The sequence below is a fragment of the Phaenicophaeus curvirostris genome, chromosome 21 (assembly GCF_032191515.1).
Source record: "Phaenicophaeus curvirostris isolate KB17595 chromosome 21, BPBGC_Pcur_1.0, whole genome shotgun sequence".
Taxonomy (NCBI): Eukaryota; Metazoa; Chordata; class Aves; order Cuculiformes; family Cuculidae; genus Phaenicophaeus; species Phaenicophaeus curvirostris.
The window spans coordinates 10,950,648-10,966,140 of NC_091412.1; the positions used below are offsets into that span (position 1 = coordinate 10,950,648).

Below are 15,493 nucleotides of genomic sequence, written 5' to 3' on the forward strand. Positions count from 1 at the left end.
AGTAAATTCCGTGGCATGGGATGCAGAACTGCTCGTTTCTCCTTAGTTATGGATTTTCCCACTGGGTCTCTTGCTGAAGCTTTCGAATTGGTCAGCGACGTGAAGCTGTTTGCTCATGAGATGAATCATCATTAGTCATAAAAGATTCCTTACCTCGAAACGACTTCCGTTGTGAAATGAGAGAGGAGTAGAGAGGAGAACATATTTTGGTCTCATTCCTGCTAAAGGATGTCTGGGAAATGGAAGTCAAGCTTTATGCTCTTTATGAAATGCTCGTTTGATTGATTGAGTCCTTTACAGTGATTGGAAATTTAGCAATTGCTTTTCCCTGGCTTGTCTTCCATCAAAGCAATCGATGAAGCGTCAGTGTACATTAAGCAGCATTATCAAAAGTAGTGAGGTGATTCTAATAACCTCTCCTCTTTATGGGTTGTCCACGGGTAATGGTGGTTAATGGTTCCTGTGGACTCGGTGAGCTGCATGTAAAGCTGCATATATCCCAACTTTCCTCTGGTTTTGGTTGCAGGGAGCGGGGACTAACGGCATTCGGCTCACCATGGAGAGTGCTCTGACGGCCCGCGACCGGGTGGGCGTGCAGGATTTTGTCCTGCTTGAGAACTTCACCAGTGAAGCAGCGTTTATTGAAAATCTGCGTAAGCGCTTCAAGGAGAACCTGATCTATGTGAGTAGCAGAGTGACAGAAGCCAAAGTTCATCAGGGACCTGAATTTCCAACCCCCTGCTATGGGCAGGGACATCTCCCACTGGATCAGGTTGCTCAAACACCTCAAGGGATGGGGCAGGCAACACTGCTCTGGGCAACCTGGGCCAGGGCCTTCACACCCTCACAGCAAAACATTTCTTCCTAAGATCTCATCTAAATCTCTTCCAGCTTAAACCCATTCCCCCTCATCCTGTTCCTGCCATCCCTTGTGAAGATGAAGAGTCCCTCCCTAGCTTTCCTGGAGCCCCTTTCAGTACTGGAAGGCTGCTACAAGGTCTCCTCAAAGCCTTCTCTTCTCCAGACTGAACAACCCTAACACTTTCAGTCTGTCCTTGCATGGGAGATGCTCCAGCCCTTGGATCATCTCCGTGGCACTTGTCTAGCATAACTCCTGCAAAGTCATTCCCACTAGGCTGGGGTTGCATATTCTCACCTTCCCCCTCAGCAGCATCCCCAGTGCCTGGTGCAGGCAGCCTCTGGCAGTGACATGCGGCCTTCTGAGCAGCCTGGGCTCCAGAGGATCCACTGCCAGATCTCCTGTAACCTCTGCACTTTATATTCTCTTTTTCAGACGTACATCGGCTCCGTTCTGGTCTCTGTTAATCCGTACAAGGAACTGGAAATCTACACTAAACAGAACATGGAGCGATACCGTGGTGTCAGCTTCTACGAAGTTTCTCCTCACCTGTGAGTGGCCTGTGGGTAAACAGAGCAGTTTGTGCCGTTCCCACCCAGGCGTGTGCAGTAATGACATGTGAAAACAAGCCGATGGGACCGTTCCCCGGCCCAGAGACAACACTAAAATTCATAGGAATATAAAGGATCCGCCGGAGGGTGTGGTGCGCGGCTCGTTCTATTCCTGTTCCCCTCTCCAAAGAGGATAAGTTGCCTTTGCAAGAGCAGTATTTGGAAAGGGAGTTGGTTCCTTCCTGGCTGGAGGAACAGCGCGGCTTACCCAGCCCTGGCAGGACAGGAGTTCATTGTGCCAGGGTTACTCGGGGTCTGCGAGGTTCCCCTGCTGCTCTGTTGCTTGTTCAGCACAGGAGCAACCAGGGCAGAGAGCGTTTGTACGCATGGTGGTTTCTTCCCTACCTCTGCTCTTTCTGCCTGACCAATATTTATCTGGTATTTCCCTTGTTGCTAAGATACCGTCAGCCTGTCGGAACAAGGAATGTATTTATTTACACGGTCTGGCCTGGTGCACATTCCCGATTTCCCATTTTTAAAAAAAAAAAAAAAAGTTTGAGGTTTAAAGTTATTTTTGAAAGCGTTTGACTTTTTTTGTCAAACTGAAGGAGAAGGATGACTGAGGGGTGAGGACATTTGGCTCCAAACTGGTTTCTTTCAGGACCAAGGGCCAAATTCTGAGCACCTCTTGGAGGCTTTTTTGTGCCTTTTTTTTTTTTTTTTTTTAAGAGATCTTGGAAGAGTAAATGATGTTATTTTTGAGTGAACTATTTGGGCTGTTTCTTATTACTGGCACGTAGCCCAGGAGAGTAAGCAAAACAGAATGCGCTGCAAGCACAGAGAGGGAGAGAAACACCACAAACTTGGGAAAGCCTCAACACTCAAAGCTGTCTTTGTTACGACAAAAATGTGATTTTAGTGTGTTGGGTTTTTCTATATGGGGTTGATTAAACCTGAAAAACCCCCATTCCAGCCTGCTGAGTTCTCCCCTGGCCATAGATGTGCCCGTATGTCGTGTTTGTGTCAGGTAAGAGATGCTGGTGTACGGTGGGGAGCCCTAAGCAGCTCTGCTTTAATTCCTGTGTGTTACACTAAGGGACTTGAACCACAGAGCAGCCGATGACTCCTCAGGCCGTTCTCTCTCGTTTTCACTTGACCCGTGAGAAACTGGGAAAGGCGCAGCTCATAATCGAACCCCCGAGAGCTGCAGTGCCGAATGCCAGCGCCGCTCCAGCTGGGAAAGCAGGATTTTTCGTTATCTGTTGTTATTGCTCCATTAAAAATATTACATTATGTGATTATTCATGCATTTAAAAACATTCAGAGGAGAACCATGCTGCAGTCCTCCATGCTTCTCCTTTTAGTGTTTCAGGTGTCTTTTTTTACCTCTTCCTCTTATTCTAAACTGTGTCTAGAAAGCCAGAGTACTTCAATATTGCTATTCCAGTGTCAAAATAGTTGAAGGCTGGGCCTGAACACTGGGTTCTCTGGGAAGTGCATCGGATGTAGTTGTTCCAAGGAGAAAAGTTATTCCAAAGGGTTTGAAACACAGCGTGCTTCCTGTAGTGATCTGTCATATCTTGTCCTATTTATAGCCTGGCGGGGGTCAGAGGGGATGACTGCGAATGGGACCATAAACATCTTTATGGAAGGTGGTTCTGTATGTGGTGTGCGTGGCTGCCAGCTTTCTGCTTGAACTTATGGGACTGTAAAATCATCCAACAAAGGCCTCCAGTCCAGAGGCAGTTCTTAAAATTTAAATTAACTTTACATTTATTCATCTGTCTTCAAAATGCTCCAGAGACAGAGTGTGGATGGGAAGAGAATGACTTGATGGATTTAGTGGGGTGAGCATGCGGTTGTGTTGCTAGGTAGCTCGTTGATGTTGCCTTAGCACCAAGTATTAATAGACTGCAGAAGGCCACGGTGGTTTTCTTGGTGTGATTATTTGTAATTAATTTCACAGCGTGAAAGTTGGGGGGGGAAAGAAAAAAAAGGAGAGCTACTAAAAGATTCTCAGGTGTACAAAGGCAGGATGTCTGTGTGGTCTCCAGGGGTGAGACAGCTGGGAATATTGTTAGGAGGTTGATTTATATGAGTGCGTTTTGAAGGGCTGATGCTCCTCTTACCCTCTTCTCCCTGGTCTTTCCTTTCCTCTCCCTCTGTAAGCAGCTGCCATCATTGTCAGACTCGTCCTCCTGCTCTCTGGTGGTGTAAAGCGCGTGAGGTTCTGGGTACAGGACCCTGTCTGATCTGTCATGGGGAGGAAAGGAAAAAAGAAAATGCAGCAAGGGAGGAAGCAGGAGTCCAGGAGCAATGAACCCTGGCTGTGTGCGGGCAGGAGGATCCCTTTGCAGCTTTGGGTGGCGTGAGGTAGCCTGCGGGATGTTTGTCTGTGCTGGCTAGTCCTGCTCTTTCTGCAATTCAAGAGAAGCTGGGAGAGGTTGGACTATCCTGGAGCCACGTTATAGGAGCCACCCAGATAGTGAAGTGTGGTTGTGACCTGAGCGCGTCATCACTTAAAAGATAAGCTGGAATAATGATCCGCAGAAAACAAAGCGTTTCCTGGATGTAAAGCACTCTCGTCCTGTGGGACCAATGTTGAGAGATCATGTATATTTAGAAAAGTCGGTTTATCTGCACCATTTAGTTGTCTTCTACAGAAACTTCTCTCATCTAAGGAGGTGAAATGATCAGAAAGTCAAAGGCACAGTTTGTGAAGGACTGGGGTTAGTGCTGTCACCCTGCAGAAGCTTGGCCAGTGGTTCAGATGTGTATAGAGACGTCAGAAAGGGCTCACAGCCACCTCCTGGCTCAGCACCAGCGTGCGGAAGAGATACGCTCTCACCCGTCCCGCGATTACACATTGAGGTGTCCTTGCCAGGCGTTCGCGCTGTGGGGCAGCTTGAGCTGAGGAATCTCTGCCCTTCACCTGTGGAAACAAGCTAATGCCTGGTTGTGTTGCCCCTTAGCTACGCTATTGCAGACAACGCGTACCGCTCGCTGCGCACGGAGAGGAAGGATCAGTGCATTCTGATCTCTGGGGAGAGCGGGGCTGGCAAAACGGAGGCCACCAAGAAGATCCTGCAGTACTACGCTGTGACCTGTCCGGCCAGCCAGCAGGTCGAGACCGTGAAGGACCGCCTGTTGCAGTCCAATCCCATCCTGGAGGTAACCTGAGAGCCTGCAGCATAGAAATTTGACGTTGAGTCGTGCCAGCAGCGCTCACATTTCCCAGCTGGGGGGGGTGGGGGCAGCTGGACCCCGCTGGGCACTGCTGAGCGGATAGTGCATCCCGGGAACGCTGCTTCGCAGCATGTGGGCAGATGGTTTGCATGGTGCCCAGGGAACCCCATCCTGCCTCCAGGCCTGAGAATCCCCCATCTGCTCTGAACCCTCTTAGTGCTTTGCACCAGGAGCTATTCTGGAGCGGCCAGGCTGCAGGCAGGGAGAGGCATTTGGCGTGGGAAGAGTTCTGGCACGCTGCACAAGTTTGCAAAGCCAGGAGCGGACACACAGGCTGTGGGCAATGTGATAAATGCATGTGTGGGTGCATTTTCCAGTGCTGTGGTGTCCTCTAGTGTCCAGCCCTGGGCTGTCTTTGTAGCCCTTTGATATTTCCGCTCTTTATGGAAACGTGCATCGTGTGCTCCCCAGGGAAGGGGGACAGCCCAGCAGGCTTGAGCCGTGCCTGCCGTGAGCGGAGCTGCGAGCAAATAGCTGTGGTGGAAGAGGAGGCTTTGCACAGACTGTCAGATGTGACGTGTGCTGTCAGCAGTGAACCGGCATTGCGATGGGCTGGCTGAGGGATGGAATTGTTTCCAGAGGCTGCTCCATCGGCAGAGCTGGCGCTGGGTAGAAAGGGCAGCACTGGAATTTGGGTAGCGATCTGTATCCTTCTCGATTTCCCGTGCCAAAAGGACAAACCTGGGCTTCAGTGCCTGTAAATAAAACCTGGTAGCTTCACCAAAGTGTTCATAAATAATCTTATTTGATATTTATATTTTTTTTCTTTAATAATTTTCATTTCAGGCCTTTGGAAATGCAAAAACCCTTCGGAATGACAACTCCAGCCGATTTGGGAAATACATGGATGTGCAGTTTGATTACAGGGTAACTTAGAATCCGTTTTACGCTTCAGAACTGGTGCTGGTCATAGCTGGGCTCTGTTGCCTGTGCTTTCCTGCGCTGATGCAGCGATTGCTTTGCATTCTCTCAACGATGGCATAAGCAGAGTCTGTGGTAGCAAAGTTGGGTTCCTGAGCATATTAAGTCCACGCTTCCCTTCCGTTCTTATTTCTCTGTCTGTATAAGCAGACAGAGAGATTAAATCCTCTGATTTTTAGGGTGTGTGCACCATGCAAACGGATACCCCCAAACTCAATCCACACGAGCCAGCTGGGATCTGGAGATCTTCTCTGTCTCGTGTGGCTTTGCGTTGTTTTTGTTTCAATCCTGATCCAAATTGCCTCACATTACGAGGACGAGCACAGTGCAAGAACTGAGTAGCTTGGCACACGCAGTCTCAGTGTGTAAATCCCTCCAGTTTGCTTTGTTGCTTTTCCTTTGTGTTAAATTCCTCCTGCTGAAGATCCCCTTCAGAGTGTGCTGTAGCCAGGAGCTGTCTAATGGCGTGTTATTTTCACTTGGCAGCTCATTCTGCTTTCAAACCACCTCTGTGTTTGTGCTGAGATTGAGATTGCGATACAGAACGTCTTTGTGGCTGATCTTTTTGTATCCTGTTTGTCTCTGAAGAGACCTCCAAGAAGCAGCAATGCTTTCCTCTGTGTTGCTGAACCGTTCCGATGTATCTGGTTTGTTTTAGGGGGCTCCTGTCGGGGGCCACATCTTGAACTACCTCCTGGAGAAATCCCGAGTTGTGCACCAGAATCATGGAGAGAGGAACTTCCACATTTTCTACCAGCTGCTAGAAGGAGGGGAGGAGGACTTGCTGCGAAGGCTGGGCCTCGAGAAGAACCCTCAGCAGTATCACTATTTAGTAAAGGTGTGCGTTAACAAGTCATTCTTGCAATGTTTTTATTTTATAGGACCAGTACCTTCTCGGTTGTCTGTGAAGTTTCCTTCCCTCACTTTAGAATTACCCCTGAGATGAAGCCTGGCAGAAGCGCATTGAGCGTGAGTTAATTTATCTTTAACAAGTATTTACTTATTTATGCCAAATCGTGTCCTTTTAGGGTCACTGTGCAAGGGTCAGCTCCATAAACGATAAAAACGATTGGAAGATTGTGCGAAGAGCCCTGTCCATTATAAGCTTTAATGACAACGAGGTGGAGGTAAGAAAAGCTTGGCAGCACAGCTGATTTTCCTACTCTTAAGGAATTTTTCTGCTTTGATTTGTTATTTCTGTTGAAAGCAGCCCTCAGAATGAACGTATCCTTTGCAAAAGTCCTGGAAAAAATACCAAATGTGCTTATGAAATGTTATTTAACACAATCTCACTGCCTTTTCTCACTGTGCATTCATTTCATCCTCCTGGTTTCTGACTGTTCCTTCCCTCCTAGGATTTGCTGAGCGTTGTGGCCAGTGTTCTGCATCTGGGGAACGTGCAATTTGCTGCCGATGAGCAAGGAAACGCTCAGGTCACTACAGAGAATCAGATTAAATACCTGGCTAGGGTGAGTATCACCCGTTAGAGAGATACTACATTAAAGATGAATTAGAGAGATTTCCTTATTCTTAATTTGGTGCCATCGTATCATTTTAGAATATGATTTAGAAGTTTTCCTAAATTTACTTCCATTTGACTTTAATAAAGTGCAAATATTAACAGCAAAACCCTTTAACTGACAGCTCTATTTGCCATTTGATGCATGACTGAGTTGAGGTTTTTGCCTTCAGGGGGTGGGATAGGAATAGACCTACCCTGGAGGAGAATTTTAAAGAAAGAAGAACCCTGGTGGCTTGGCTTCGGCAGCTCTTTGTGCCAGAGCAGTCAAGCCGATGTATTTATTGGGTCATAGCGCTGGCAGAAAGGAGGTGGTGGGAGGGGAGGGAAGGGCTGATGGTGCAGGGTGAATGGGGAATAAAGGGCTGTTTCACTGGACCGTGATTTTAGGAACTAGCTTTTCTGATGTCTTAGATCTGCCACGGATAAATTGAGCGTACTGCTTCGTAAATTCATTCAATATTCTCCTGCTTTGCAGCTCCTGGCCGTCGAGGGCTCTGTTCTTCGAGATGCATTGATCCACAAGAAGATCATAGCAAAAGGGGAGGAGGTAAGAACGCAAACTGGGGGTCTGGGAGGCATGTGGAATTAAATCCAGCTAGTGACGTGCTGTCGGCTCTCTTAGCAGCCCTGAGGGGTTCACTTATTGACTGAGGAGGGTGCAGGAGGCCCTTACCTCTGCGCCTGGGGGCTGTGAGCCGAGCCCAGGCAGGGTGCCCTTGAGTGGCCGATCGCTAACAATGAACTAGGGAAACTTCATCCCTCAGAGGAGTGGCTGCTGAGTGGCTTTGTTCTCCTTGCAGCTCATCAGTCCCCTGAACCTGGAGCAGGCGGCCTACGCCAGGGACGCGCTCGCTAAGGCCGTGTACGGACGCACTTTCTCCTGGCTGGTGAACAAGGTTAACAAGTCTCTTGCTTACAAGGTAAATGAACCATTTGGTTGTTGAGATCCAGCCAAGTGTGAAAGGAAGCTTAAAATCTGTTAGCTGCAGAGAAATGGCGAGTTGTGTGCTGTAGAGTGATTTCTAAATGAATCTGTTTTCTATTAAGAAGACGGTAAGGGGTAAATGCTGTATCTGAATGGGTAAGATCCCGCGATGGATCATAGCTGTGAGCATGTATCAATGTTTATTTCTTTTGCCATATTGCAGGAAGGAGAGTTTCCGGGCTGGAGAAGTACAACAGTGCTAGGATTACTTGATATCTATGGATTTGAAGTTTTCCAGCACAACAGGTTTGTTCCAGTCAGTGTCTGAGTTTTGAGTAAACTGTGCATGACTCCATTCATTATAGCATTTTCTCTCTCTTGTGAAATAAGATATTATCATGTCTCTGGTTTTCTTAGTAGGGGAGAAAGAGATGATGTTTTTTTTCCTATTTCTGGAGCTCATTAATGACATCCACTAAGTAATAAACTTACTAAATTGATACGTTCAGTAGATAAACATTTCACAAAGTCTCTTCTATCGCTCTTGATATACACAGGTGCATTCATGCAGCCGCTCCCCTCCGGCTGCCTTTCCCTGTGGTGCAGCATTGGTGATTGTTTCTCTTATTTTTGTTTGCAGCTTTGAACAATTTTGTATTAATTATTGTAATGAAAAATTGCAGCAGCTCTTTATAGAGCTGACATTAAAGTCGGAGCAAGAGGAATACGAGTCAGAAGGCATCGCGGTAAGAGCCAACATCTTCACCTCCTTTGTGGCACTCCTGCAGGCCAGAGGGCAGATGAGAAAAGGAGCTGGTAAAAATGGTCTGCAAAGTAAAGAGTTTTCCTTTTTCCTTTCTTTTTGAAACCCTTTGATAACTCTGTGAACAGCTAGAAGTGAGCAATGCCATTCTAGTCTTCTCCTCTCATAGAATAAAATGCTTTTTAAAAGGAGTATTAAAAAACCTAAAGCTTTGTTTCAAATTTGACAGAAGGATGATTTAAATAAGGTGGTGTTTGAAACGTTCTGAAATTTTCGTGTCTTTTCCAGTCTGAGATTGTTTTCACCCAAGTATAATTTCTTGTCTTTATAGTGGGAACCGGTTCAGTATTTCAATAACAAAATAATTTGCGATTTGGTGGAAGAGAAATTCAAAGGCATCATTTCTATTCTGGTGAGTTGACAACAGCTTTTTACATGGAAAATTTTGGGGCAGTGCAGTGAAAAACAAGGGGAAGAACATGGGAAAAAAACTGTTTAAGCTTTTGTTGGGACTGTTTGAGTGGGCAGGGAGAGCAGCGATGCTCTGAGCAGTGACACCGTTAAGTCATATTGTATCACCTCCGCCTACTTTCGCAAAGAAATTTCCAATCCAGGCAGCCTGAAGGGATGAAAGTGTTTTCCTTTTCAGCTCAACAGCTCTTCGTTTGTTGAGATAAGAGCTGGCCGTGTTCAAAGGCCGAAGGGGCAGATGGGGACAGTGTTTGTGAGCTGGAGTTGGAGCTGGCCTGTGCGCTGGCAGGCACCGCTCAGAGATCAATGTCAGTAACAAGAGTTTTGTTGCTCCTATTTTGTTCTGTCTGTTTGTAGGATGAAGAGTGTCTGAGGCCTGGGGATGCCACGGATACGACGTTCTTGGAGAAGCTGGAGGAAACTGTGAAGAACCACCCTCATTTTCTTACGTGAGTGTTCCCGTAGCCGAGGCCGGTAACCCTCGGGATCCAAGTGCATGATAAAGCCGAGCTTTGATTGCTCTTGGATAGCACTAACTGTGTGCAGCATCCTCCTCCTCGGTGTACGGGTCCCAGAGATTAGATTGTGAGTTAAGATAATACAGAATAAGTGTCAACAGTGACGGCCTTGCTCTTCTGAAGACTGCGCTTCAGAATAAAACAGGAGCAACAAAACTCTTGTTACTGACTTGCCTCTTCGCTGATCACTTCCCTGCTGATGTGTCCAAGGAGTTTTCAGGCTTGCAGCTTCTTGGCTTTTCCAAGATCTGGCCCAACACTTCAGGAGTGCCAGACTGTGGTTCGGAGTGTTGGGCCAGCTCAGTCCCGCCATCGATGGCTCCCTGGGAGAAGGTGACTGATGAATCCAGTCAGGAAGTCTAGTTATTCTAGGAATAACTAGAAAGGAGCAGAATTTCACTGATCGGATAAGTGTATGTGCATTAGGATGAGTCAAGCAGTGTTAGTGCTTTTGAAATAGAGACGTTTATATTGCGCTAAATCACCTCTGTGCACGTTTGCTTCCCAGACGATGTTGGTGTCCTCCTTTGGTAACCTACCCATCTTGCCACCCCTTTCGTTCAATGGGTGTGGATTCCATTTTCGCCTTCCAAGATTGTTTCCTTCTATTTTGGAGCTCCAAATGTCTTTTTATTCTTACTGAGTGTTCTGCTTATGCTCAGATTGGGATCTGCCCGGCATCTCCTGGCCTGCCAGCCTGCTGCCAGCATCATCACTGCCCTTTCCCCTGCTGCCTCTACTCTAATTTCATGTGCACACACTCTACAGCCTCGCCAGCAAGCTGAAAGTTCATCCAATTTAAACCAACACCAATACATTTTATGACATTTTTATTGTTTGCTGGTTGACGACGCTCTGTCAGCTTTTGCTCTTGAAAATCAGCAAGTTGGATTTCTTCTCCCTATTCTGTGTTCAGACGATCCCGCTCCAGGATCAGACGCCGTGGTGCTTTTTGAAGGGGAATCCCCAGTGATGCAGGTTTGTTTCTCATGAAGCTGCTTCGCTTTCTCACCAGGCACAAGCTCGCCGACCAAAAGACTCGCAAGTCCCTGGGGCGGGAGGAGTTTCGGCTCTTGCACTACGCCGGCGAGGTCACCTACAGCGTTGCAGGTAGGGGTGTGCATCATCTCTGCTCTCTCACTCTTTTCTCCTCTTGTCCTCTGCCCTTTGAATTAAAACAGCTTTGCTACAACCTAAAGAACAATCTGGGCCTAGAATATTTCCACCCATCAGTTAATTAACCAGATTAATTTCCCATCTCAAATTCCTGCCATGTGAAGTTCCTGCGGAAAAGCAGTGGCAGCCTGAGTGGTATCTTTTTCTTCCAGGTTTTCTAGATAAAAACAATGACCTTCTCTTTCGGAACTTGAAAGAGGTGAGTGTGGACAGGGGACGTTTCCAGTCTCAGCAGAACAAGGGGCCAAGTTTCAAGTGGGGTGGCACCTGAGGGAAAAGATTCTTCCACCTGGAGAATGTGTGTCCATAGGGCAGTGCTATCAAAAGGCAAATTGAGGTGCCTGATGTTCGTTTTACTGTTAAAAAGCAAAACAAAGTGCCCCAACAAGCAGTTTTGTCCTCCGTTTCTTGGCTAGTTCTCTGAATGCTGTGCTTTATCTCTGAAAACGTCTCTCTCTGCAGGCCATGTGCAACTCTGAGAATCCCATCATAAACCAGTGCTTTGACAGGACAGAGCTGACAGACAAAAAGAGGCCTGAAACGGTAAGAACCACCAGGCTGGGTGGGAGAGGGACTGTTTCCTCTGTCTAACACGGTAATCTGAGTGTGGGCCTCTTGCATTTAAAGCTGGGAGGTTTGTTCTGCAGTCAGAAGTAATGGCTATAATGCGTCGCTTCATACATCATTTTCTTTCTTCTCTCCTAGGCAGCAACTCAGTTTAAAAACAGCCTCTCCAAGCTCATGGAAATTCTGATGTCCAAGGAGCCCTCCTACATTCGTTGCATTAAACCTAACGATGCCAAACAGGCTGGTATGACCCTGCTGACTCTTTCTTTTCTCTGCAACCACTAAACACAGACCACTGGGTGCGGGTCAGCGAGGCACAGAGAGGAGCTCAGAGGCAGAAATCCTGCAAGGCTTTTTCATTCTGGGTCTGTGCCAGAGCTTCTGCATGGAGGAACATCCCTGGAGGTGTTCAAGGCCGGGCTGGATGGGGCTTGGAGCCCCCGATCCAGTGGGAGGTGTCCCTGCCCGTGACAACGGGATTGGAACTGGATGGGCGTTAAGGTCCCTTCCGACCTGAACCATTTTATAATTTTTATAGGGAGGTGGTGGCTGTACTCGCAGCCAGGAATTGGAATGGGAGCACTGGTTTGGGTGGAGCAGAACGATGTTTAAAGAGAAGAACCACTAACCTACATGACTTCCTTTTCACGATCTTTATTCTCCCTCGTTTCTTCCTCCTGCAAACATGGAGCATCCTAAGGGTGTTTTCCTTTGGGAATATAAATATAAATGTATTTCAGGTGGGAAACGGGAGACACAAAGTTGTGTAGGACTGGCACTGTGAGGATGGGCTAGAGGTTAAAGATAATTGTGTGTGATAGAACCAGGAACTGAGCATTCCCCTTCTCCGGGTGAAGGCACAGCTCTGGTTTGATCGTGTTTCTCTATTTTCATGCTCTCTCAAGATCGTTTTGATGAAGTTCTAATCCGACATCAGGTGAAATACCTGGGGTTGATGGAGAACCTCCGAGTGCGCAGAGCCGGGTTTGCGTATCGAAGGAAATACGAAGTTTTCCTGCAGAGGTAGGATTGCCTCAGACTTCTCTCTCCCTCCTGCTCCCTCCCCTCCTTTTCCACTGAGGCTGGGGCGCTGGTCTGAACGGCAGAGGCAGCCCTGACACCTGCCACGCTGCTTTTCTTGAGGGAGCGAGCAGCACAGCTTCTCTCCCTTCCCACCGCCCTCTAAGGACTGAGCTTCTCTCCCTGAGATCTCCCCTGCTCTCGATTTCCAGGTACAAATCGCTTTGTCCGGAGACCTGGCCTACGTGGGACGGGCGGCCCCACGACGGGGTGGCTGTGCTGGTGAAGCATCTTGGCTACAAACAGGAAGAGTACAAAATGGGACGGTTAGTTCTTCTGTCGTCTTCATTTTAGATGACGAATCACTGGACGCCCGTGTGATCGTTTCTAAACGCGGCTGCTCTGTCTAATGGGCGAGAAAGAGACTAGAGGTCCCAAAGGGGAGGCTGAGGGCAGGAAGCAAACCTCTCCGGCCTGTTAAACAGAAGTCTGCATTTCTATTTCTAGAACAAAGATTTTTATCCGCTTTCCCAAGACCTTGTTTGCAACGGAAGATGCTCTGGAAGTGAGGAAGCAGAGTCTGGGTGAGTCACACGCTGCACGCCCTCCTGGCAGCTCGCTCTCTGCTCTCTGGCTTGGGGGTTTGTGCTGTTTGCTTGGGGAGGGATTTTGGTTTAAAAAGTTGAGCTCTTTTCTACCCAAAATCTGCTTGGTTACGATTTCAAATTGCTGTTTTTCTTGCAATTTCAGCAACAAAAATGCAGGCCACGTGGAGGGGATTCTACCGCCGAAAGAAATTCCTGCACATGAAGCGCTCGGGTATGCGGCCGAGGCAGCTGCCGTGCGGTGGCTTTGGCAGAGATGACTCGAGTTTGACTTTCCTATTGACATTTCTCCATCCTATCCTATCGTTAAGAACTCAAACTACACTTTTTCCCTCCTGCTGCGTTGGAGGCTGTTTATTTCTTGAGCAGCCAGTCCTGCGGGCGGGCGGTACGGGTGCCTGGGAGCTCACTGGGTGCAAACCCTGTGTTGTTTTCAGCAATAACCATCCAGTCCTGGTGGCGGGGAACCCTGGGGCGCCGAAAAGCTGCCAAGAGGAAGTGGGCAGTAGAGACCATCAGAAGGTGCGTAAGGAACAGCCCGAGCATCGAGTGGGCACTTATTTCCTAACAACACGATGACAAGAAGAAATTTTCTTGTTGCTACAGTCAGAGGGTCTTTTAATAAATTACAGCTATAAAATAAAGCCCAGAAAACGGTTGGAAGGCCTCTAAATACCTCTAATTTTGATCATTTTTCTAATTTTATAATAACGTTTTCTTCTTCCTCAGGTTCATTAAAGGTTTTATTTACCGGAACCACCCTCGCTGCCCAGAGAACGAGTATTTCCTTGATTACATCCGCTTCTCCTTCCTGATGAACCTCAAGCGTAACTTGCCAAAAAATGTTTTGGACAAGTCGTGGCCGACGCCTCCTCCGTCGCTGTGCGAGGTAAGCGCCGCACCCGGGGAGGCCACGGGCCACAGCGGCCGCTGCCAGAGCAACCAGGTTCTTGCTCAAGTTCCACGTTGTGTTAGCATCTCTCCTAGCAGGATTAACCCAACGATCTCCCCGTGGATGGAACTGGCCCATCTCTAAAGTGTTAGAGCCGTAGTTCAGAAAGTTCTGGAGCGTGCGCTGCTGTTCCAACACCATGTTCTACTGGTTTTCTCATCCGCTTCTGGAATTTTCTTCCCTTTTTCTCTGCACAAAAGAAGCTCCCTCTGGGCAGTTGAATTAGCTGCGAGGACAATGCGGTTGCCTGTGGAGAACCTGTTAAACTTCCTCTCTAGCCGTTATTATTCTGCATCTGGCAGAATTGGGGTTTTTTTTATCTGATCCAAACAAAATGTTGCAGAAAGTCCCACTCAGGCAGAGGTCCTGGTTTGTTTGGCTTTCAGGTACAGCGGGAAGCAAGGAAGGGCAGAGCAGGGTACGGGCAGTGCTCCTGCTGCTCTGTGTTTGTTCTAAAGCAGCCAGAGAACACTACAGGGCAAACTCTCTTAGAAAGGTGGAAAATAAGCTTCCTATTAATTAATTTTAAAGTGACTCTCACTCGGGGAACGCTGTTTTAATTCAGCAATGCATTTTTTGCATTTACTTCCCACGTCTTCCTGGTTTGAGTCCGTTTGTCAGTGATTTGGAGTGATTTTCCTGTACTGTGCGGTTTCTCCCGCAGGCGTCGCAGCTGCTGCGGCAGCTCTGCATGCAGAACATGGTCTGGACCTACTGCAAGAGAATCAGCCCCGAGTGGAAGCAGCAGGTACGCGAGAGCTGCACGTGTTCTCAAACTGTGCTGCTTTTCCTGAGAACAGGGGGGTTCTCGGCGTTGTTTATTGTGAGAAGGGAAGGAGGGGGGGCGGCTGGCTGCGAGGAGGAAGGTGCTGCTGCAGGGGGGTCACCGCGGTGAGAGCGAGGAGCTCCTGAACCCCTGCTCTTTGCGAACCGTGTCACAGGAACATGGTGATCGGTGGGTTTTTAGGTTAGAGACTAGAATGTGCATAAAATAAAGAAAACCCGTTATGTACCTATTTCAATACAAGCTCTTTAAACGGTGCGGTATCTCCATGCCTCTATGTGATTTCTCTACTGGAAGGCCCCGTGTATTTCTCACTATGTCTTTTCACTATTCTTGTTGCACCAGATAAAGCAGAGAATAAAGATTCTGCAGACAGAAAGCAAGTCAGTTTTTAAGCAGAGAAGTTCCATGAACAGTTTCAGCTGCTATTCTAGCTAAAAAGATGAAAATAATGCAGACTTTAGAGATTAAACAGGGGAAATATAAAAAAAAAAATTTTTAAAAGGAAGCTGTTTTCTACCCTAAAGGTAGGGGAGATGTTGAAAATGTAAGGGGTGTAGGGAATATTTGGGGTCACGTTGTGACCAGTGGGATTCAGGGGCTCAGAACTAGA

At 47.7% G+C, this 15,493-nt stretch overlaps 1 protein-coding gene across 3 annotated transcripts in view; it reads left to right on the plus strand.

Annotated features, from left to right (window-relative positions):
- MYO1C (myosin IC) overlaps positions 1-15,493 on the plus strand; it is a 49,867-nt gene that overhangs the window by 31,715 nt on the left and 2,659 nt on the right. For all 3 annotated transcript variants that reach the window (XM_069874100.1, XM_069874098.1, XM_069874099.1), the window contains exons 2-25: positions 527-682; positions 1,295-1,410; positions 4,383-4,581; positions 5,443-5,523; positions 6,236-6,415; positions 6,606-6,704; positions 6,933-7,046; positions 7,575-7,646; positions 7,900-8,019; positions 8,248-8,330; positions 8,665-8,770; positions 9,119-9,199; positions 9,616-9,707; positions 10,792-10,886; positions 11,105-11,151; positions 11,415-11,495; positions 11,658-11,763; positions 12,425-12,542; positions 12,752-12,865; positions 13,047-13,123; positions 13,290-13,358; positions 13,582-13,666; positions 13,874-14,033; positions 14,761-14,844. In XM_069874100.1, coding sequence (XP_069730201.1) covers positions 527-682; positions 1,295-1,410; positions 4,383-4,581; positions 5,443-5,523; positions 6,236-6,415; positions 6,606-6,704; positions 6,933-7,046; positions 7,575-7,646; positions 7,900-8,019; positions 8,248-8,330; positions 8,665-8,770; positions 9,119-9,199; positions 9,616-9,707; positions 10,792-10,886; positions 11,105-11,151; positions 11,415-11,495; positions 11,658-11,763; positions 12,425-12,542; positions 12,752-12,865; positions 13,047-13,123; positions 13,290-13,358; positions 13,582-13,666; positions 13,874-14,033; positions 14,761-14,844 — 2,535 coding nt within the window. The remainder of the gene's footprint in view (positions 1-526; positions 683-1,294; positions 1,411-4,382; positions 4,582-5,442; positions 5,524-6,235; positions 6,416-6,605; positions 6,705-6,932; positions 7,047-7,574; positions 7,647-7,899; positions 8,020-8,247; positions 8,331-8,664; positions 8,771-9,118; positions 9,200-9,615; positions 9,708-10,791; positions 10,887-11,104; positions 11,152-11,414; positions 11,496-11,657; positions 11,764-12,424; positions 12,543-12,751; positions 12,866-13,046; positions 13,124-13,289; positions 13,359-13,581; positions 13,667-13,873; positions 14,034-14,760; positions 14,845-15,493) is intronic.